Source organism: Hemicordylus capensis, chromosome 2 (assembly GCF_027244095.1).
Source record: "Hemicordylus capensis ecotype Gifberg chromosome 2, rHemCap1.1.pri, whole genome shotgun sequence".
NCBI lineage: Eukaryota > Metazoa > Chordata > Lepidosauria > Squamata > Cordylidae > Hemicordylus > Hemicordylus capensis.
In genome coordinates this window covers 368062809-368087156 of record NC_069658.1, presented here as the reverse complement: position 1 = coordinate 368087156, position 24348 = coordinate 368062809, and the positions used below count along the sequence as shown (strand labels likewise).

The 24348-nt window shown below is 42.0% G+C and overlaps 1 protein-coding gene across 4 annotated transcripts in view; it reads left to right on the top strand.

Moving 5' to 3' along the window:
• Window positions 1-24348, top strand: part of DOCK2 (dedicator of cytokinesis 2) — a 422720-nt gene that overhangs the window by 127424 nt on the left and 270948 nt on the right. For all 4 annotated transcript variants that reach the window (XM_053294951.1, XM_053294952.1, XM_053294953.1 and 1 more), the window contains 2 exons: window positions 6390-6538; window positions 22380-22475. In XM_053294951.1, the coding sequence (XP_053150926.1) occupies window positions 6390-6538; window positions 22380-22475 (245 nt within the window). The remainder of the gene's footprint in view (window positions 1-6389; window positions 6539-22379; window positions 22476-24348) is intronic.

Below are 24348 nucleotides of genomic sequence, written 5' to 3'. Positions count from 1 at the left end.
ACAAAAATTACATTGAGTCCTGCCAATGTGGACTTCATATGTGCCAGATTTCATAAATGTATGCCCATCTATTCAAGAGAGATAAGGTGGGGTACAAAAGGGTCATGCTGGTACCCCTTTTCATGAAGGAAAAGAGTAGATTCCTCCACATGCTGGTGGAATGATGGTACATGGATGGTCTTTAGTTTCAGAAGGTTTTGTAAGGTTCTGGCTTGAAATAAGTTCACCATTTTTAGCCATTTTAAGCACACATTCCAAAAATTCACCAAAATTCAGAGGATTGATTAATTCTCTTCTTCTACAGGGGTCTGTGACCCCCTTCCCCACATGCATGGCATGTTTCAAGACTCTAAAACTAACTAGTGGTTTTTAGTGATTTTATTTTATTTCCCCATTCACCTCTATGGGGAAAAATTTGATTCCATTTTACTAATTTTGAAATTCCAAAGTATTTCCTAAATTAATTTTGATATTTTGGAATTAATTCCAACTTTACTGATTCTTTTTTTAAAAAATCAGATTAGAATTTTAACAATGTTTACCAATTTAGGGCAATTTTGGATAAAATCTGAATTTTTGAATCTGAATTTACACAGACCTATTTTTTAGCATATGTAATGTCAGTGATGCCCACATCTATTTATTTATCATATTTTTTGTACCACCTGGTATGTACATCTCTAGGTGGTGTACAGAATTTAAAACACAACAAATATACAGTACAACAGAGTAAAACAGTTAAAATTTCACAACAGAAAAACAAAATCAATTTAAAATTAATTTCAGTTAAAAGCCTGAGAAAACAGGTGTGTCTTCAGGCTCTTCCTAAAAGCAAACAGGGAAGGAGATGCTCTTATTTCAACAGGGAGCATATTCCAAAGCCCCGGAGCCACCAATTGGGACCAGCGGCCCGGTCCCAATTCACCACCAAATGAGCTGTTGACAACCATAACCTGGACTTCTTCAGATGATCTTAATAAACCTGGGTTCATAACAAAGAAAGCACTCTCTTAAGTACCCTGGAGTCCTGGACCCAAGCCATTAAGGAATTTATAGGTAATAACCAGCAGTTTGTATTTCACTTGTAAATATATTGGCAGCCAGTGCAGTTCTTTTAAAATGTGTGTTATCTGGTCCCTTCTGCTTGTCCCAGAGACCAATCTGGCTGCCACATTCTGTACCAATTGTAGCCCCATGTAGAGTACATTACAGTAATCAAGCCTAGAGTTTACAAGCATATGCACCACTGTTTTAAGGTCATTTATCTCCAGAAAAGGTCATAGCCAATGTTTTAGCTGAAGCTGGTAAAAAAGCATTTCGGGCACTGCCTCAACCTGAGAAATCAGAGGAATTTTTGTATCCAGGAGCACTCCCAAGCTATGTACCTGATCTTTCAGAGGGAGTGTAACCCCATCCGGTACAGGCATATCCAAACCATGTCCTGGATTCCGACCTCCCACAGTCATTACCTGTGTGTATACATTTATACATGTATAAGGGAATTATTTAGGATTTGGGTATTCAAAGAGCTTCTGTAGGCCCTCCAAATACTTCATTGTTCTCAGAGCTTTTTTTGTTTTGTTGTTGGCCTCTTTTCTTTTATAGAAGCCCCCAATCTCATATCACAAACTGTTTTTGCAATTCTCCTCTGTTTCAAAAGCAGCATGCCATCTGGGTTTAGTGGCTGTTCTTTGAGAAAAACCTGTCTAAAGCTCCATTGGCCTCAAATATCTTGGGTTTTTTTGCTCTTGATCATGTGGTTAAATGTTGGATCATATGTAGTTTTTTTAGTTGTTTTACATAGTCCTGTTTTGTATAATCCTAATGTTTCCTAATATTAGTCTTAAATGAAAAATTAAATGGGAATCATGCAGAGGGTGCTCTTGAGATTGTACAATGTGTACCACAGTGTAAGAATGTATGCACATCATATTATACAAATAGTTTAAGTTATTCATTTCATTATTTCAACAATTTCCCCACCAGTACAGGGGAAATTAATTTCAATACCAGTTATCACTAGTTTTAGGGGGAGAAATTTAAGATTGGATTGTGTTTGCTATTATTAAAGAAATGTGAAATGCAATATATACAAACAGCTATATAATTGTCCTATTACCACTAATAAAAACCATTGATAAAATTAAAGGCTAGAAAGATAATGATCCTACATTTTAACTGCAAAGACATAAGTTGAACTTTATTTAATTCACACATGACTAATGAAAAATAGGTACACACTGGGTTCCAGTGTTACATAAATAGTAGACAACCCATTTTGCAGAGTTATTTCTCCCTACTTTACTTTATGGCTTTTATTGCAGAGTCCAATTTTCTCTTCTGGAGTCTGCTCAAAGTTATGACTGTATGTTATTAACAGTTACAAGAACAAATTCCTGTTTTCTAATACAGGAGACCGTTGTTATCCATGGTTTCATGGATTGCAGTTTCATGTATCTGCGGATGGCTCTCAGAAATTCGTTATCTGCTGCATGAAATATAGGCAATTTTTGCCTATCCGCAGTTCCTGAATGGGATTTCTGATGTCATTTCTTGCTGTCATTTTGTGGCTCTTTTTGTTAAAAAAAATTAAAACAAAAAATAAGAGGATTTGTGGGACATTCCTGGAGGCCTGGAGAACAATGTACTATGCTTTTCTACACTTTTTTTTCTGCCCCCTCCCTGCTTTTTTAGTGGTTTTTTCAGAGTAAAGAACCTAACCTCTGCATTCCCATAGGGGTAAGGATTCTTTATTTCTAATTTCCATATCCATGCTAATTAGTGGGAACAGAACCCCATGAATAACTCGGGCCACCTGTATATATTTCTGCTGCTGTGCTTTACTATTTTAGGAGATTTTGATTTGGGGGGGGGGTTAAATGTCTATACTTCCTCATTAAAACAATCTCAAGGCAGTTCACACAAAAGTTAAAAGAAGACTTCAAAAATTCCACAATTAAAATATCAGCTAGAATATACAAATACGATCTGATTAAAAGATTAAAAATATTTATTTATTTTATTAAATTTCTTATTTATTTATTGTTACTTTTTTAGGTTTTTAAAGCCTACATGAAATGAATGCTTGAAACTAAGGACACAATAGCCAAGAAAGAGGTGCTATGCCTATCTTTGATTGTATACTTTGTTACCCCACTTTGAATCTGCATGATGAAGGGCTTTATGCAGAAAATACGTTGGGATTTTTGAAATATTCTCTCCATTAAACTTTCACTGCACACTATGAGATTTTGTTTTTGCTTTATTTATTTATAGAATGTGGTTTTTTAAAGCAGCCGTTTTCTGACTGTTCTCCCTAAGGGTATCAGTTAGATAATATGTCTGAACTGGTCCTGTCTACCACATGATCATTGGTTTTCATCTAACTGACCCCTCACATGCAATCTTAAATACTAGTCCTGTCTTCCATTCAGAAATAATAAGAAAGAAATGCTGTCCAGGTAAAATTAACCTCTAGATTAAAGTCTAGTATCTATAGTAGTATTAGAATGCCTTGGTCGTGTTCTTCTTCAGGGTAGATTCCATGGGAAACTGTCAAGATCCAAGCAACTAGCCCTGCCCCTTTCTGCATAATTGCATCATTCTGACGTAGCCCCCAACCATGTGAGATCTGCCCATGGAAAAAGCAGCTCCCACGAGGTTGTGAGTACACTTGAAGAACATCTAATTTTCTCATCATTCTTTGTGGCTATATTGTCTAGTCAGTTTTCCATCATGTTGGAATGTAAACATTATAATTGCCCAGTGTGCTGTTATACAGTATTTTGCTCTTTCTGACCTTGTTTTCACTTCACATCTTTTTTGCATTCCATAGTGATACAAGTGTTGAATGCTCCAGCTGTATAATTGCACCTTACTTTGAGAAAGAGTTATATGCATTATAAACATCAATTGTGAACTTGGACAGCTGCCAACAAAACTTCTGTTTATTGGGTCATAGAACAAATATACATCACTCCTGAATAAATACATTCTTCCCCAGAGACTTTAGACTGAAAACTGTAAATGTTATTTTCATATATTTTGTGAGAGTATAACTGGGTAAATACATTCCATTAAAAATTCCACCCCCACCTCCATAGATATATCAATTCACCCAAACAAGCTGAGTCTATACACAGGGGATGTCAAGCGAAAGTGTATTTAAAATTAAAATTTGCACAAAAAGTCAGGTTATGTACTAAATTGTGCTTGCTAAGTATGCCTCAGTTATTAATGTCAGTAGCTGGGATTTATGGAAAACTGAAAGACTTGCATTTAGAAACAGTTGAAAAGCCACAACTCAGTGGACAAGCCACTACCATTAATCAGATGTTTTCAGCTCTCCTATATGGGATCCCTAAAAACCTTGTGCCTTCTCCCACGCAACACACAATAGCATTCTTCAGACTTTGCTCACTTCCCAGTGTTTTGAATTAATTCTCTCTTCATCAGCCCAGTTGTAGGTGGTTCTCTACATCATTCTGCTCATCCTGCCCTATCCTTGTTGTTTGTTGGTACAGCTTGAATCTGGTTCCTACCTCCCTGTCAATAATGTGTGCAGCATATAATTTAGAAAATGACCTTACAAGCGAAGAGGAGGGGCCCCCCGCTGGCTTGGTGACAGCTTCCTTTTTGCTCTCTCCCTCATGCCTTTCTGATGAAGAAGGTGGGGGCAGGGGCCCATCTTTACTTTGTGTCCCAGGGCCCACTCCACCTTTGCTACCCCTCTTGTGAGCAGGTAAGAATGCAGGAGTATATTCATAGGAAAAACATACTGGAGCTATTCACACACATACAGGCAAAACTGGGATAAGGAAGCCCAGCCCAGTTTTGCCGATGCATATGAACTGCCGGGAGCTATGCAGCTCCTGCCGGCAGCTCAGTGGCAAACCTGCTTAGGGAGCCTGCCACTTAGTCTGGGTTTTGGGCACAAGGGTACCCTTAAACCAGGCTTAGTGCACATATGTCAGTGCCATGCAGCTCTGCATGGCACATACATGCAAGTAGCCTCCCAGCCAGTGCTGGGTTGTTTCCTATAATGTACCACGCTCTCATGCAGTGCATTTTAGGAGTTCTGGTGGCTGTGAAAGCACATCCCAGCCCCCGACTTTCCATGCTGTAGGCAGTAGCTGGCAATCATCTGGGTGGGCAAACTACCCACCCAGGAAGGAGCCCTTGATCATCTGCCATGGGGGTGAGCATTTTAAGGCTTCTTCCCCTCCACATTGGAGCCCTATCTCACTATGTACAATATAGCTGCAAGAATAACTACCAGTTAAACCTGGAAATGCTATATATTTTTTCTATTATAACTTAATTTTCATTGGAGAATGTGTTCCTTTGCAATGAGCGCAAATAAAGTCTGTGTACTAGCTGGATCATTTTAAAAGTTTTGGAAACCCATGAAGTTGTTTTAAGCAACAAACAGCTTTTGGAAGGAAGGCCTTCTCTACCTACTCGATTATTTTCTTACCAAAAACTTTCCAACCATGGTATATTCTCCCTCTACAGTAGTTTTCCCCCCAGCACAAAAACAATGGATTTTTTCATGTGGGGAGAAGTATATCTTGCTGAAGTTGATACATTACTATGGAGTGGTGACATTTAGTAGGAGGGGAAAAGTGACAGGTGGCCCACTCTCAGAATTTGATGATGATGATGATGATGATGATGATGATTTTTCTCCCCTTTGTTATTGAAATCATATAAAAGTTTTAATAATAAAAATAATAAATAATAAATAAATCTGAAATATACGTACTACATGACTGATATTCTTTATTGCTATTCACATAATTATCTATGAAGTCTTTTGAATGTAATGGAGGGCTCAGCTTAAAAGTTGGCCATTCTTTGCCAAATGGTTCTTCTGCATAGTTTTCTGATCATTTGGTGTATTTCCTTTGATTAACTGTAGAATATATGTTGATTAACTGTAGAATATATGTTGATTAACTGTAAAAAATATAAAATAAGTTATTTTATATGCATATTTTGCATCCTTTATATGCATGGGTCATATTCTCATCTCCCTCAAGGCAATTTTAACAGAAAGTAAAAAGTAGAATTGTAGGAAGTTAGTTTTGAAGGAAAATATTTATTACCCACAGACGAAGTGTGGATATATTCTATACAGATTGAGAGAAAAGCATGGTGATAGTCACTGGTGAATGTTAGTTACTTAGTGAATTAATTTATACTGAAGAAATTCCTTTCTTCACAGTTATATTGTTAAGATTTAAGAGGATGGTAGCTAGAAAAGTCTACATTGAAATGACTTTATATTAAGGGCAATAGTGATGGGGAGAGATGCACTGTGCCTTTTTAGAGAAGGCAAATATGAAAATATCTGTGACGACTCCTAAGCAGCAAATTATTATTTTCAGAATGTAGAGACATTCTGCTTCCTGTCATTACCAAAGAACTGAAGGAATTACTGGATCCTAGGGAAGAGCCACAGCTGCTGCTCCAGGAGAAGAAATATTGTGTCGAATTACTCAACAGCATCCTGGAGGTTCTCAGCTGTCAAGATGCAGTGAGTATTGATGATGACAATGATTATGTAGCTAGTTCCAGTTGGTTATAAGTCTGTGCTGATTAAGTTGTAAAATATTGATGCTGATGACTCCCATTTAAATTCTAAATATAACAGGGCCCTGACTAGTTTTTAGTGTGACAGATTGAAATAGGTCTCCTAGTTTTTTGTGTGACAGTAGATAGAGAGTGGCAATTTTTCCCTCCTGATTTTCAGGTTCATTTGCTTTGACACGTCATCAATCCTGGATAAGCTTCATATTATTAAAACCAAATGAATCATGCTGTGGTGCTACATTGTATCATTAATATTATACACACAAACCATTGTTGAGGAACATGCTTTGGGCTTGCAGCTCCTTCCTACCAACCAACCAACAAACTGTGGTTAGGCTAACCAGGGCTTCTGGAAACCATGGTTTGCAGACCCACTTCAAAATGGTTTTGAGGTCATCCTGTTTATTCTTAGTTTTAGTAGGCACCGCTGTGGACATAATTTAACAAGAAAAATAATGCTACATGGCGGTTAAAACAAGCAACAGAAGAAGAAGAGGCAGGAAGGAGAAGCATGCAAATCTGCAGCACATTCCTGATTAAGAATGATACATCTGTACTGAGAGCAGCTTATTGAAAAATCTGGCAAGTCAGTATGTGAGTGGTTCACATTTATGTTTCTCATAAATGTCTGGAGCTGCTCTGAGATGCTACAGAAATACAATAACTTCTAAGAATTAACAATATACATATATGTTCAAGATAAGCTTCAAATACCAACTGTCACATGGCCAAGTCACAAATTCTTAGATATGGTACTACCATCTACTCATGTACTTGTTAAGAGTAGCTGCTGCACAATATTGCTTTGATATTTTGCATAGGTAGTATGCACAGGTATGCAAGGTACATAAAATGTCTGTAAGAGCAGATTGGTGTTTTTTTAAAGTGCATTTTAAGAGGTAATCTCTAGGCAGATTTGTGCAGGTCTTGCTTCACAAACACAGGACTGGGATTTATTTTAAGGAGTCCAATAACAGTATTATGTCTGATTTCTCAGTGTCTATTTCAGTTATCATTAATTAATGTTTATAAAAGTGCCTTCACTAGTCTGCATTTAATAGTATCAGAAAGTACCGTTGTGGATTTTGGATGATTTAGGTTCTCATTTTTGTTGCTTGTTTTATATGTTTTGTAACCAACAACAAAATCAGTAAAACTGTAAATTTCTCAAAAGTGCCTACACTACAAGGCTGCTCTTCAGCCCTCCTGCCGATGTTGGCCTACAATTCCCACAATCCCTGGCTATTGGTCACTGTAGCTGGGGATTATGGGAGTTGTAGTACAAAAACAGCTGGGAAGCCTAAATTGAGTAGGCCTGCAAGCAGATGCTGTAAATCATAAGCTTATTATCTAATAGGACCCTAACTTGGGGTTATATGTAAATGTAAAATGTAAAATAATGTAAAATATAAAATATTTTCAAATGTAAAATAATGATAAAATGTATTACTTTCAAATGTAAAATAATAATAATAATATATCCAGAGATGCCTTGCATAATGGAAAGGCACTCTGCTTACTCAAGGATGCCTCCTAAATTTCTCTCGATTCTCCCTCCCACTGCAGGCCCCCACACCCTGTTCTGGAGGGTCATGACTCTTAAGCAGATTTTTGGGGAGTGGGAAGGAGGGGGCAGGAATGTTTATGCAAATGAAGTTCACTTGTACTACTTTGGATGTTTCTCCTGGAGTGGCATAACAAGAATTTTTATTCTGCTGAAGACATTTGTAGCATCTCATTATCTTTTTTTTTTTTAAAGTAGAAAACACCAGTTAGATCCTTTGAAATTATTCCAGATTCTTTCCTTGATAGTTACCATCTTATCTTGAACAGTTTTGAGGGAACAGTGGGTGACTCTGTGTCACCATGGAGGCTACAGTATAGAATGTACTGCTAAGCTTTATATTTTGAAGTGATGTTGAATGGGAGCAATCACTGGATTGCTCTGTCTAAAAGATGTGGAGATAGATTGCTTAGCAAAATTTCTTTCATTTAATCCATTTTAGCATATAGTGCTGTGAGATTGCTAGGGAGAACCTGGGATAAAAACCCTGACCTCTTCATTTTTAATGGAGGGTAGGGATAGGGTAAGGATAAATGGAGGGTAGGTATAAATGGAGAGTTTTCACAATGGAGGGAAGTAAGAAGTGGGGTCCCCCAATGATCTGTACTGGGACTGGTGCTTTTTAATTTATTCATAAATGATCTAGAAGCAGGGGTAAACAGCGAGGTGGGCAAATTTGCAGATGATACCAAACTCTTTCGGGTAGTGAAATCCAAAATGAATTGAGAGGAGCTCCAAAAGGATCTCTCCAAACTGGGTGAGTGGACAACAAAGTGGCAAATGTGGTTCAGTGTTGGCAAGTGTAAAGTGATGCACATCGGGATGAAAAACCCCAACTTCAAGTATTTGCTGATGGGATCTGAGCTGTCGGTGACTGACCAGGAGAGGGATCTTGGGGTCGTGGTGGACAGCTCGTTGAAAGTGTCAACTCAATGAGTGGCAGCTGTGAAAAAGGCCAATTCCATGCTAGGGCTCGTTAGGAAGGGGATTGAAAATAAAACGGCTAATATTATAATGCCCTTATACAAAACTATGGTGCGGCCACACCTGGAGTACTGTGTACAATTCCTGTCCCCACATCTAAAAAAGGACATTGTAGAACTGGAAAAGGTGCAGAAGAGGGCAACCAAGATGATCAGGGGCCTAGAGCACCTTTCTTATGAGGCAAGGTACAACACCTGAGCTATTTAGTTTAGAAAAAAGACGACTGCGGGGAGGCATCATAGAGGTCAATAAAATCATACATGGTGTGGAGAAAGTGGATAGAAAGAAATTCTTCTCCCTCTCCCATAACACTAGAACCAGGGGTCATCCCATGAAATTGATTGCCGGGAAATTTAGGACCAGCAAACGGAAGAATTTTTTCACACAATGCATAATCAACTTGTGGAATTTTCTGCCACAAGATGTGGTGACAGCCAACAACCTGGGTGGCTTTAAGAGGGGTTTGGATAACTTCATGGAGGAGAGGTCTATCAATAGCTACTAGCTGGAGGGCTTTAGGCCACCTCCAGCCTCAAAAGCAGGATGCACCTGAGTAGTAGTTGCAGGGGAGTAACAGCAGGAGGGAGGGCATGCCTTCAACTCCTACCTGTAGGCTTCCAGTGGCATCTGGTGGGCCACTGTGAGAAACAGGATGCTGGACTAGATGGGCCTTGGACCTGATCCAGCAGGGCTGTTCTTATGTTCGTATGGAGCAAGACCAAATGTATTGGGGAATTTGATAGCTGTTTTTTCAGTATTGCCCATTTTTTCATAGACATTAATTTTCAAGGGAAAACCTTTTGCCCTCCTTAGGTGACATCTTTGCAGAAGTCAAGTGTCATGCATCATACAGGGGATGAGAATCACAGTTATGGGCATAGTGACAAATATCTTGCTCTTTTTCCAGTTCTGTGACTTCTAAGCATTTCTTTGCTATCAGAGGTATTTTACAGAGATGACCTAGGTTAGGAAATTGGTATCATTTTTCTTTAGGATTTAGAATTCAATTCCAATGTCTGCTACAATGATTTTTTAAAATAGGAGAGAGAAACATTGTCACAGCCTAATCTTACAGAGGTTTACTCGTATGTCCCACTGAATTTAGTGAGATTCATTCCGAAGTAAGTGTGTGTAGAATTGCAGGCTAAGACTTCACTATAGACCTTGGTACTTCAGCCAAATGGTGATAAGGATTTTCTTGGGAATAGCAAGCAGTAAGAATGTGCCTTCTACAAACCCATCAATCCTTAGCCAGTTTTGCAGCTGAGTTAATTATCTAGGTTTATAAATTAATCTGTTGCAATAGGAGCAAGCCTATAGCTCTAAACTGTATTAGAATTGTATGGCTGTAATGCACCCTTGACATCTTAAGTGTAGTTATTTCAGATAATTATAGAGTCAGCATGGTATAGATATTATAATGTGCTTTCATGTTTTGTCTTTTATCTATTGTATAGACTTTTCGACACAGGAGTCACGGACATGTTTTCCTTTGACATGTTTCTTTGTGACAATCCTAAATTCACTGGCACTAGTTAACAGAGTTGTGTTTTGCATATGAAAAGACCATATTAAAGCTAAAAGATTAAAAACATCTGATTCTGCTCTCTCTCTCTCTACCTTTTTAAAGTAACACAGAGTAGTCCTCATTGCATTGAAAAGTTGCTGTCTTTGCTAGCTGCTGGCTGTTGAATATTTCATATATGAAATGTTAAGGTTTATTCCCCAATCTCAGTTTTATTATTTTGTTTATTCATTCATTCATTCATCATTCATTCACTTTCTATACTGCCCTTCCAAAAATGGCTCAGGGCAGTTTACACAGAGAAATAATAAATAAACGAAATGGACCCCTGTCCCCAAAGGGCTCACAATCTAAAAAGAAACATAAGACAGACACCAGCAACAGTCACCGGAGGTACTGTGCTGGGGTAGATAGGGCCAGTTACTCTCCCCCAGCTAAATAAAGAGAATTGCCATGTTAAAAGGTACCTCTTTGCCCAGTTAGTAGGGGTCAGTTTAGTTTAATCTTGTTTCATTGTTTGTCATTTCTTTTTGCCATATTTAGAAACTGTCCCTATGAACCCCAGCATAGCATTTCTCCTGCTGACTGTTACTGGTGTCTCCAGAGGCACTCTTCGGACTGGACCTCCAGTCCCAGGTTTGGTCCTCCACCGGGACCAAACCTCCAAATCCTCCAAATCCCGCCCCCCCCCAGGGGCCTAGGAAGGTGGGTGGCATGGCCCGTGCTGCACCGCCACCAGGCTGCCAAGTGCGCAGCAAGACCTGCAGAGGGGCCTCAGCGAGCCCCGATCTGCGTTGTGGGTGGTTGGGGTGCTGAGGGCTGGGTGCAGCTGGGCCTGCTATGCTTGCCCCGTCAGCACAAGTGGAGGCTGGCTGCTGCAAGGGAGCACCAAGTGAGTAGCACTAGCAGCAGCCTGCTGCCTCGAGACACAGAGAGAGAGATGCCATGCCAGGGGAGGCGGGGCTGTTACTGTAGAAAGAAGCACCAGCTCCATGCTGGCAGTTGGCAGCATGGTGATGGGTGGAAACAAGCACTGGGTGCTGCCACCGGGCCAGCCTGGATTGCTGTCTGTGTCTCTTTCCTCCTCGGCTCCCATCAAGCAGCACACTCTCAGTCCATCCATTGTGTATGCATTATGCAAAACAACAAAGCTGCCTCTGGCAGCAGCAGGTCAGCACAGGCAATCTGCAACTGCCCCCCCCCAAACAGCCAACAATACCTTCTTCTCATTTTTGCTGCCTGTGATGCATGCTGTCTCTCCCCGAGAGTTACAGCCTTCCTTCAGCTCACTCTTCCTCTAAATCAGGGCAAGGAGCCAGGGAGAAATGTGTCTCTGCCCACCAGCACTTTTGTTCATCTCCGTTCTAGTTTGGAGCTTCTTGGCTTAGCCTAAGCTTAGGCTAGCACAGACTTCGTGACCTTGTGAAGCTGGCCCAACTTAAAGGAAAATTGTGTGCTTTTTGCTTCTTGTTTGGCCATACTGCATTCTGAGAGAGTGATTGAACTGAGCCCTGTGTCTCTATCAAGAGTCCCTCTGATTGATATAGGTAGGCCATTTGCATTAATTTGGTGGACTTTTCCATGCTGTGAAAAAGTTTTTGCATGATTAAACTTGCAGGGAATGAATTGTTTACTTTGCTAAGCCAGGTGTACCCTGGTTTGTATTTGAATGGGAGACTACTTCCTATGTTTCTATACCCCAGAGTTGATCTGGAAGTGGGGAAATCCTGCTTGCTATGATGAAAATTGCAAACTGGTCTTGTGGTAGCAAGCATGAGTGGTCCCCTTGCTAAGCAGGGTCCATCTTGGTTTGCATTTGAATGGGAGTGTAGTGTAGTGGTTAGCATGCTAGACTAGGACCAGGGAGACCCAAATTCAAATCCCCATTCAGCCATGGAACTCACTGGGTGACTCTGGCCAGTCACTCAACCCTCAACCTAACCCACCTTACAGGGTTGTTGTGAAGATAAAAATAACCATGTACACTGCTGTGGGGTCCTTGGAGGAAAATTGGAATATAAATATAAAAATATAATAAAGTAAAATAAATGTAAGCACTGTAAGATATTCCCCTTAGGGGATGGGGGCACTCTGGGAAGAGCACCTGCACGCTTGCATGTAGAAAGTTCCCAAGTTCCCTCCCTGGAATCTCCAAGTAGGGCCGAGAGTAACTTCTACCTCCAATCTTGGAGAAGCCGCTGCCAGTCTGGGTAGACAGTATTGAGCTAGATGGACCAACGGACTGCCTCGGTAGAAGGCAGCTTTCTATGTTTCTATTATTCTCTTAAAATAATTTTTAATAAGTTTAATTAAAAATTATTAAAGAATTGGGGAGCTAAAGCTGCTTCAGGGAAGGATGTGGTGGCACTGGCCAGAACAGATGGTGAAGGTCGCTGAAGCTGCTCTTCCTTGTTCTACCTTGGTTGGACTCCTTTTTCCAGGAACATTTACCTCGATTTTTATGAACAGCTCCACCCCAGATGTCCCCTCCCCACAACTTGTGTCCTTTATTCAGACAACAGGATGTTGGCAACCTTAGCTGCAGCAGAGAAAACGCAGAAGGGCAGATGCGACCAACTGTGTGTGTGTGTGGGAGCTTTCCATGGAGAGACACAAGTGAAGCTATCAAGATGGCCCCCACTCAATGAGAGACAGAGAGTCAGAAAGAGAGACTCCCCTCCCCTGGCCAGGTGTGAGTGGAGAGGCAGAGTCAAACAGTAATGCCAGGCAAGCTCCTGCAGCAAGCCAACCAGCATGCACCTCCCTTGCTTGCCACCAGGCACACACACACCAAGACCAACAGAGAATCACCTCCAAATCAGTTGAGTCCACAGAACAGTAAGAGTAAGTGAGGGGCAGTGGGTGGGGCTAGTGCATTCAGCTAATTAAAATGGAAGGATTGTCCATGCAAAATGTGGTATCTGCAGGTCAGTGGGAAGTATCTTACTCATAATTTATTCTAAAAGAGGGGGGAGGAGGGAGAGAATTTTTCCAGCTTCCCCTGACCATGTTCTGGCATTGCAGCTGATCTTGTGTTGCAGCAGCAGTGGGGGGTGGGGCAGGTGGAGGCCCCCCTCGAAGGGCCTTTAGGTCCAGGCTTCAAAATTACCTAGGTGTACCTCTGGATGTCTCTTCTATATTTCCTGTTAGATTGTGAACCTTTTGAGGACTGAGGACCAACCTCATTCCTTTTGAAAACCACATTGAAAACCTTTGTTGAAAACACTATATGAAAATTCTAAATAATAAATGGCCCATTGGGATCCCAGATGAAACAGTACATGAGCTATGATGCTTCCCAGGTTGTATGCTTTTGGTTTTTTATGTTGTGTTTGTCATACCTGAAAAGGAAAGTTGTGTATCTCCTCACTGGTAAATGTATTTATTCCTCTTTCAGACTGATTGACTTGTTGTGGAAAGCTGAAGCATGAATATGCTTGCATATTTATTTCATTTTATTTTATAAATTTGTATACCGCCCACTACTTATGTCTCTAGGCAGTTTACAGCATAAAACAAACCAAGAAGTTAACAGTTAAATCATGAAACCAGATTAAAATATCAGTAACAGCACCAACTAACTAAAAGGTTTGACTGAAGAGATGTGTCTTCAGTTGTTTTCTGAAAGCCAACAGGGATGGAATAGTCCTAATCTCAGCAGGAAGAGCATTCCACAGTCCCAGGACAACCACAGAGAAGGCATGCCTTTGAGTCGCCACCAGACGAGCTGGTGGTACCCTCAGATGAACTTTCCCTGAAAATCTTAATAGGCAGCAGGGTTCATAACGAAGAAGGCATTCTCTTAAATACCGTGGGCCCAAGCCATTAAGGGCTTTATAGGTAATAACCAGCACTTTGTATTTTGCCTGGAACCTATTGGTAGCCAGTGTAGCTCTTTTAGAATTGGAGTAATATGGTCTCTACAGGATGTCCCGGAGACCAAGCTGGCAGCAGCATTCTGCACTTATTGTAGTTTACATACTATGTACAAAGGCAAACCCATTTAGAGTGCATTGCACATTGCATAGGCTCCAGCTATCTCTGTTTCCTGGAACTGGGCCATAGTAAATCATGGTCCCTATTTTGTAGGGATTTCTTCTTCTTTGGGATGCCTTGTTCAGGTTTAAAAAAAAAAAAAAAGTTGCAGGACTTGTCATTTAGCTCCCTCCCCACGGTCCCTAGAAACTCCAAGCATTAGTTGGTTGCATTGTGTCTCTAGTGCACGTGTATGTAAATAGGTGCACAACACTAAGGCGCAGCATATAATTGGACATGGAAGTGTCCATGTTTATTCAGAGACCTGGGGGGAAGGAGGCTGGTCCAATTAGGTACTATAGCATGCAGGAAGGGAGACTGAATATTTCCCCCCTCTGCTGTTGTCCTGCCAAAGATCACTCTGAAATAGTTTTTTGCCCCTGAATTGGCTGTTTGGTGCAAATAGATACAAGGGCAAAAAGAACCACCACAGATAGGGATGTGGTGAAGCCTTCAACACTTGGCTTTGGTTAAGGTGGCGGCAGTGATACCTGGGCAACATGGGCACTGATGCTACCTCTCTGGAAAATTGGAGAAATCTAAAAGAAACAGTGAAAAATTATTCAAACATTATTTTTATTTATAGTTCAATTTCTATTCCGCCTTTCATAAAACTCATCCTGAGGTGGTTTACAAAAATTAAAACTCCATAAAAATCACATTCTGCCCAAGAGCTAAATATTTTTGGCAGAAGGTTCTGAGGAAGCATGTCGATACACATGTTTCTGTGTGTGAGACTTATTGGGGCCATTCACACAACCTAATGGGCGGGTGGGCGGGTGAAAACCTTCGCAAACCTTGCCTTCCCTCCTGGACGATCATTCTGTGCTTGGTGGGAATGTGCTCTGTGCTCCCACACAATCCATGTGGCAGAGCAGGGCAGGTTGCTCAGACGCTGGGACTCATTATCCCGGTCTCCGTGTATCCCGTAGTGTACTGTGCATTGAGCAGGGGATGGGCACTTTAGGACCCCATCTCTATCCCATGTAGGACCCACCTCTGCAAGCAGTTCACGATGATTCACGAATCGCGATCCCAGCAGCCACGTTAAGGGCACTAAGAGCCGGGCTTTGGCACTGGGTTTGGTGCCACAGCACTGCCGGGCTTGGTTGCTTGTGAGAGCAGCCTCATTATGTCAATGCAAAAGAACAAAAAGCCTAAATATAAGCAATATAATTGTTTAAGTGCCAAGAGCTCATCAATTCAATAGCAAGTTTACTTCTTCCTGAGCAAGTTGGTAGAATATTGCCTGCATGTTTCCTTTCCCCTTCTATTTCTCCAAATGAAACGACTAGGGACATTTTTAAAATGACAGGTTAAAATTTAGGAAAGGATCCTGCACAAGCCTTACTCTTTTTGTTTTTCATTGTAACCCCAAACAGTGCTATGCTCTTCCAGCTCTGTTTGGCTCATATTCAAAACTGAAAGCACAGGTCTGATTTCCATATATTTAAATTCTTATTTTAAAGCTGAGTTGTAAATACTTCAAGCTGGGCCCCTTTTGACAAAATGTAAACTTTAACCTAATTAGTCAGCATGTCCTATGGGGAGTTCTTGTGGGAAGAGGAAAGCATCTAATTAGAGATCTCTTAGGAGACTTTGGGCCGAGAGTTAGATAGATATATCAAGGCAGAGGGAGTGAAGGGGAGGGAGAGGAGGAGGAGGACAGCCTCTTAGGAAAACTCTGTCAGAACTCAGCAACGGTATATGACAGGCCCTCTTAAAATGCCAAACCTGCCAAAAGGAACTGGGAAATCTGCCAAACCGCCAGATGCTGCTTTTGGAAAGAGATGTACCCTGCTGTGGCATCTGGCACTGTAATTGCTGATCAAAGAAAGAGGATGAGATAGGCATGTAGCTATAATTGAGCTGATGGGTTCAAAGAACCTGGGTCCCCAGCTCCTAAGGGCCCCCCAGCTCCACCCCTCCCTATTTTTCCCCATTATCTCCCTCACTCCGAGGGGCCATTGGGGAGAGGGGTGAACACAGGCCCTCTCTCCCCTAACTACACCCCTGGGATGAGAGAAATAAAAATTGATGCAGGCCCATTATTTGAAAGTTTTACAACTTCAGGGAAGTGGAAATGCCGATACGACTATGAATTTTTTCTTAACTAGTGACTGTTAAGCCCGTTACATTAACGGGTGCTAGAAGAGTTGTGAATAGGGGAGCCGGCTGTGCAGCTGCGCCGGCTCAGTCCTCTCTCTGACTTGCTGGAGAGAGGACGTCTGTAGCAGCTCCTAGGCCGGTCAGGAGCACGTGGCCAGGCCTAATAGGAGCGGCTGTGCTGGGGGCTGTAGCGGCGACGGAGGGCTCTTAAGCCCCCCCACCGAGAATCAAGGGCGGCCCCCTGCTTAGAGGCCGTGGGTGCGGCCTCTCTCAGCGGTTCCGCGGACGCGGCATAATCGAGCGGCCGCTCCCGGGGGCTGTAGTGGCGGCGGAGGGCTCTTAAGCCCTGCCACCGGGGATCCAGGGCGGCGAGTGGCCTCCCCACCACCGGAGTGGCTGCTCCAGGCGGCGCCACAGACGCGGCGCAATCCAAGCAGCTGCTCTTGTGGGCTGTAGCGGCGGCGGAGGGCTCTTAAGCCCTGCTGCCGGGGATCCGAGCGGCCTCCTCACCAGCGGAGCGGCGCGCGCGCCACGCATGCGCAGAACACCTGCAAGAGACACGGACGCAGGTACCTTAGGGTTTTATTATATAGGATTGGATCAATTTGTTCAATTATGTAAACTGTTGAGTTTCACTTAAATATTACTGTATTCTATATTTTGAACTAGTGAAGACTGTATTTTAAGATGTAGATGTCAACAACATCTAAAATGTAATGGAGATGACTGGTAAAGGAGAGTCTGTTATATTTATTAAGTAGTATTTTAAAAGGATGATTTGCATCTTAAGAATGCACAAACTCCCATGCAAGCTTCTTTCCAAATGCTACTTTGGAACTATAATAAGTGGAAGTGCAAATCACTTGTGTTCCTCTTCTGGTATGTATTTAGATGGTGTGAAGTCACTCCGAGGGCCAAGTTACATGCTATTTTAATGCATAGTTTTGCCTGGCATTTTTTTAAAAAAAGAATTTAAATTGCTGTTGCAGGGGGTGGGGGCAATCAGAATTGAGACTATTGTGCACAGAGTGGGATGCTTGACCTTTCTTTCTGCACCACAGTCCTGATCAAAACTGCACCCCTGAAGCTGCTATTAGCTTTGGGAAGGAAACTGCAGTTAGTGCAAATGACAGCTGCCTTCCTGGGGCTAGAAGCGGCATAGGTTTGTGATTGGTGGAATTGCAGCATGGTGGGAAAGGATTCTACATCCCCTAACTGTGCACATTGAAATCCATTAAACATAAATATAAAACAATGGATGAACACTAAACATGAATGTGGTGCGTAATTGCATAAAGGAAATTTCAGCAAGAGAACTTCCTAATCCTTACTCAGATTGGTTACTAGTCTGGTGGCTATAGGCCACTTCCAGCCTCAGAGGCAAGATGCCTCTGAATACCAGTTGCAGGGGAGCAACAGCAGGAAAGAGAGTATGCCTTACCTCTTGCTTGTGGCCTTCTCGGAGGCATCTGGTGGCCCACTGTGTGAAAGAGGATGCTGAACTAGATAGGCCTTGACCCTGATCCAGGGCTGTGCTTATGTTCAGATGCTGAATAATGCTATTGTTAAACATTTACAGTTTTGCAGCCTTTTATTCCTAATGCATCCAGAAGTCTTTTTGCTTCAGTACAGTGACTCTAAGACAGCAATAGGCAAACTTTGGCAATCCAGCTGTTGCTGAACTACAACTCCCATCATCCCTAGCTAGAGTAAATGGTGGCTGGGAGTCCTGGGAGTTGAAGTTCAACAATAGCAGGTGTTCCAAAGGTTGCCTACTCCTACTCTAAGGTTACAGATGGACTGTTTGTGGAGACTGAGTATGTATGTATGTATGTATGTATATATATATGCAAGGACATAAATTCAGAGTTTCCACCAGGGTCACACTGACATGACATACAGTGGGTATAGGAAAGAATCACCCCCTTTGATAGACCTTAAATTCTAGTTCCCTTACATCCTGAAATGAAAAAACAAAGAAAATTCCCTTCACCAGCTGTACTTATCCAATGCAACCTATAACATCCAACTGAAAAACATCACAATTACAGTCCAGAAAAAGTGTCAGAAATAAAAAACAAGAATTACTGAGATTGAAAAAGGATCACCCCACCCAATGTCAATATTTTGTTGAACCACCTTTTGCTTTAATAACAGCCTTGAGTCTGTTGGGATACTTCTCTATCAACCTTGCACATCTAGACGGAGCAATATTTGCCCACTCCTCCATACAGAACTGTTCAAGTTCGGTCACATTGGATGGTAGGTGTTGGTGGACTGCTATCCTCCCTGGATCCGGTCGGCCCTCCAAACTGGATGGAAGAGCAAGGAGGAAACTGGTAAGAGAGGTTACCAGAAGGCCAATGGCCACTCTGAAGGAGTTAAAGGACTTCATGGCAAAGAGTGGTTGTTCTGTGCATGTGACAACAATTTCATGAGCGCTGCACAGATGTGGCTTGTTCGGGAGGGTCGCAAGGAGAAAGCCACTTCTCAAGAAAGGCCACATTAAAGCTCGTTTGAGCTTTGCCAGAAGGCACCTTGAAGATTCTGATGCCAAATGGAAAAAGGTCTTATGGTCAGATGAGACCAAGATTGAACTATTTGGCCTCAACACCAAACAGTACACCTGGCGTAAATCCAACGCAGCTCACCATCCACAACACACCATACCTACAGTGAAGCATGGAGGTGGCAGCATCCTGTTGTGGGGGTGTTTCTCTGCCTCAGGGACTGGGGCTCTCGTTAGGGTAGAAGGAAAAATGGATGGGGCAAAATACCGTCAGATTCTGGAAGAAAACCTGCTACCCTCTGCCAGACAGTTGAGGATGGGCAGAAGATTCACCTTTCAACATGACAACGATCCGAAGCACACAGCAAAATTGACCACACAGTGGCTGAAGGAGAAAAAAGTGAACGTCCTCATGTGGCCCAGTCAGAGCCCAGACCTAAATCCTATAGAAAATCTGTGGAGAGATTTGAAGATAGCAGTCAACCAACACCTACTATCCAATGTGACCAAACTTGAACAGTTCTTTATGGAGGAGTGGGCAAATATTGCTCCGTCTAGATGTGCAAAGTTGATAGAGAAGTATCCCAACAGACTCAAGGCTGTTATTAAAGCAAAAGGTGGTTCAACAAAATATTGACATTGGGGGGGTGATCCTTTTTCAATCTCAGTAATTCTTGTTTTTTATTTCTGACACTTTTTCTGGACTGTAATTGTGATGTTTTTCAGTTGGATGTTATAGGTTGCATTGGATAAGTACAGCTGGTGAAGGGAATTTTCTTTGTGTTTTCATTTCAGGATGTAAGGGAACCAGAATTTAAGGTCTATCAAAGGGGGTGATTCTTTCCTATACCCACTGTAATACCTTTAGCAGCAGATGAGCCAAGTGAAGCCTTTTGTTTGACTTCATACAGGCAAATGCTTGGAAGTAATTCTCAATAGTGTCATCTTCAACTTTAGTGTTGAAATTATCAGCTCTGTGCATCTGTCCAAAAGCAAAGTTTTGATGAAAGGGCATTTTGCCCAAAGGGAGCACCTTATTGCCCCTAAAGGGACAATAAGCAGCAAAGACTTATAACAAAGACTTACCCCCATTTGTATGCATGGGTGATGTGCAGACATCTTCAGCAAGCATCACTGTGATGGGTGGGTGCTGATGGCATTGCCAGGGACTCTGTGGAAGTATCTGTCTGTATGGCTTTGCTGACTTTTGTTTCTATTGCTAGAGCTGAGGCGTGTGAGTTATGTTGGCACAGCGCTGGCAGAAAGTGCTGGCATAGAAGACCATAGGATCACCCTTGAAGCTATTTATCAATAACCAGTGATGAGGAAATATAGTGATTTTTGAGCTATGTTGTGCCCTTATAGAATGGCAAAGCTCTAAACCTTTAAAAAATCAATATGTTCCATAATACATGTTCAGCCAGTAAGTGAAACCCAAGGTGACATTAGACTAAAGATGTGGAATGCATGGAAAAGCTTTCAGCAAAGCAGTATGTGAGAAAAATGAAAAGTTGGCCATCTTTGAATAATTCTATAGAGATGGCTATCAGATGGTATAGAGAAATCAATTATTCATCACATGATACTGACATATTGCTACATTAAAATTAGGAATGGTAGTCTTATAATATATAGTTAACACAGTTCCATAAGACTCCGCATGGCATAATAAATACCAAATAATTATCAGATGGAGAACTCTGTGATGTGATTGCTGTTGAAGTACCTGCCAAAATTAAGTGGTACCTTTCCGGGAACTGTAACATTCTGAAGAAATCGTCATGGGCAAACAGGCTAGTGGTCAGGTTCTGGAGCAGGCAGATGATATGGTTTAAGGCAAGCTGGGCATGGGTGAAAAACATCCAAGGGCCAGAGGCAGATGGCACGGTGTAAAAAGGACTGGTGGACGGGTTACAGAACAGACAGGCACAGAGCCAAGGCAAATCAGTTAGCATCTTCTCCCAGGGACAAACTCAGATTGGGGTGCCAAGTCCAAGTTGTAACAGTTCTCCTGACAGGGGTAGGATGATTAGCCCCTGAGCTCCCCTCCCTTGGCAACAGCATGCGCCAAACAGCTAGGCCATATGGTATGTGGGGATCAGACACATTAAACACAGAGCATCAGTTACAAAATCAAAAAGGTGGTTTATTTTACCAAAGGGGTAAGCGCCTGGGTTTGAAAAAAAGCAGGAGAGAGAGGAAGTTACAACCCCACACATGAAACCAAAGAAGCTAACCAGCTTGAACTAGCGAATTTTTGTAGCCTACTCCAGGAATAAAAGAAGATTATATGCAGAGTCCCCAAGTTCTACCCGGAAGACTGACTCTCCCTTCTCTTGAGTTAGATTTCCCGGGGAAATCAGGCATTCCTGGAGGCAGGACCTAAGCTAATCACTGCGAAGCTGTCTCTGTTCTGCAGCGCATCCAAGGTTTTGCTTGCCACTTTTTGCTAAACACAAACCGAAGGGAATTGCAAGCTATAGAAGCTAGAGCTTTACACGCAGTGCGTGCAAGGATTTTGTTACACTAGAAAATTCTTATAGAGGGACTCTATTGGTTCCCCAGGGTACCCGATTCTTCCAGAACTGGTTGGCTACAGTTTCTTTTCTGGCCACTGTTAGGGCCTACTATGTGCTCAGGTCAGCCAGTCCTTTCTAGCTTTCTGGAGGCATAGAGAGTAAGGGGCCTGAGCCCTGCCACCACCAGAGCTCTGGTTCAGGACTTATGGTGCCTTCCACTTTCTCCATGAAAAAACTTTTGAGATTAAAAAATAACATGTCAGAGAAATAACTAAGCCTTATTCCTACCAACTAGGCAAGGGTAAATCCCATATCTTTGGAGAGATTTTGGAGAGAGAGAGAGTGGGCGTGTGCAGGGTAGTGTGGCTGTAGACAAGATATTTTGTCCAGACTTTAAGGGCCAGTTTGCAGTTGGTAATTATCAGGTGATAAGTTCTCTTCTAGATTGACGGATGTTATGCTTATATGATAACTTTTCCTATGCAATTTCTTTGTAGCTTATCCTTCATTATCTCACAAACAGTTGTATTTGCTTTACAGGAGTCAACTTTTCAGCACATTCAAGAAATAATGGTCCAATTGCTGCGCATCATTAACAGGAATGTCATTAGAATGGGAAGAGATGATGCCTTAATTGTGAGTAACTTAGTTTTTTAACTGTCTTAATTACTAGGGCAAGGTACAGTTTGAACACTAACATTGCCTGCAGACTGCCGGTGGGAAATGTAGAGCAAGCAGGCAGAAAGCTTCCTGGAATTTATTCAGCTGCAACTCCCAGAGCAAAGCCGATCAGCAGCCAGCCACCATCCAGCTGACAGAAAACAGGGAGGCATAGCAAGACCTCTTCTATTAGCCTGTTAGGACTGACTGCCATTTGGCTTCTCTTTTCTGTTTCCATCAGTGGCCAGCCACCCAACAGCTTCCAAAAGTAGAGGCAGTGAGGCTTTTGCACTGGTCTACTGTGACCAACCTGAGGCTCTCCTACAACTCTCATCATATCCAGCCACAGTTTATTGCAGTTGGGGATGATGAGAGCTGTTTTCCAACAGCAGCTGGAGAGCTTTAGATTGTCCACCACTATTCCAGAGGAAAGAGGCTTACCCTGGATGAAGAACTTTGTGATATGAAGAAGGAGTTCTGTGGAACAAGGAGTCCTTTCCTTCACACCAGTAAAGACATGAGGCATGACTTTTGAAAGTTATAGGTGACAACTTTTGTTATCTCAGATCCAATCAATATTGCAAATTGGGCTCTCTGTCCCACTACAAATTGTGTCTGAGCCAAATTGCCATCCTTATACCTAACTATATTTATACTCCTGACTTGAAACAGCCTTACGGCCCTAAAACTGAACACTGCTCTTCTTAGCCAAGTCATATAGGGCAAGATGTCAGCAAGAAGAATCTGCCCACCTCTGCCCCCGTCCGCCCACCTCTACCGCCGTCCACAAACCTCTAACCCCATCTGCTCATCTTCCCACCCACTAGCCATGCAGCCTTTAAGGTTAATGATGCTGCAATGCCAAGAGAAGTCCCAGGCCAATTATCCTGAGCTTTAAAGCCTCTAGGGAATGGTTGGAACTCCCTTTCTTGCTAAACCACATGCCTTAGGGTGTTCACCAATAAGCTGAGGCTAACCATCTAAACCCAAACTGTACCTGTTGTTGTGACCAAAAGCTTAGCTAATTGTGGAGAACAGTATGAGGTAGACAAATGACAACACCAGTCAATTCAGTGAGGAGCCAAAATGCCTCTCAAGCCTCTAGAGGACAACCAGCTGAGACCCAAACTGTTCTCCAGGAAGAGAGGGAGGGATGCCTTTCAAATGCTGCGTGAGGGTTTGAATGGGGGAGAACTTTGACAGCTCTGTGGTTGTGCCAGCCTGAACCCTCCATCAATGAAAGAATCTCACCAGCCTTGTGCTTTATCAAAAGCTGTGTGGGGTCAAATCACCACACCCAGCATGTGCTTGGTGAGCAGTGTTGCTCTTCCAGAGGAAGAAAACCTTTGTGGTACAACTTGTCTTTCCTGCTTTGGTTTTGTCTTTCAAAAAAGAAAATCAGGATATAAAGAAAAAGAAAGATACACGTTATTTGGCAGATTGTGGAATCTGGTTGAATGAACCTACTCAAATTCAAACATCATTTGCTGCCTTTAATAATTAATCTTCCTGATTATTTGTTGACCTCATCCAGATGCAGTATGTTTCTGATGAAGTGAACTCCATGAAAGCATATGCTTTAATGAATTCATTAGTCCTTAAGGTTGCACAAGATCTTTGTTTTAAGTTTACTAAAATGAGTTAGACAACTTAAGATGCCTTGATAGTTTTTCTTATTCAGTTACAACACAAATGTTGCATACTATTTTAAATCTGTATGACATTTTTTGCTTCTACACTCAAGCATTTTATGAAAGCAGGAAGAACCAAAATGGTTGGAGATGATGTAATTTTAAACAGCATTTAAGACAGTTTACAAGATAATGGGATAACATAAGCAAATATAATC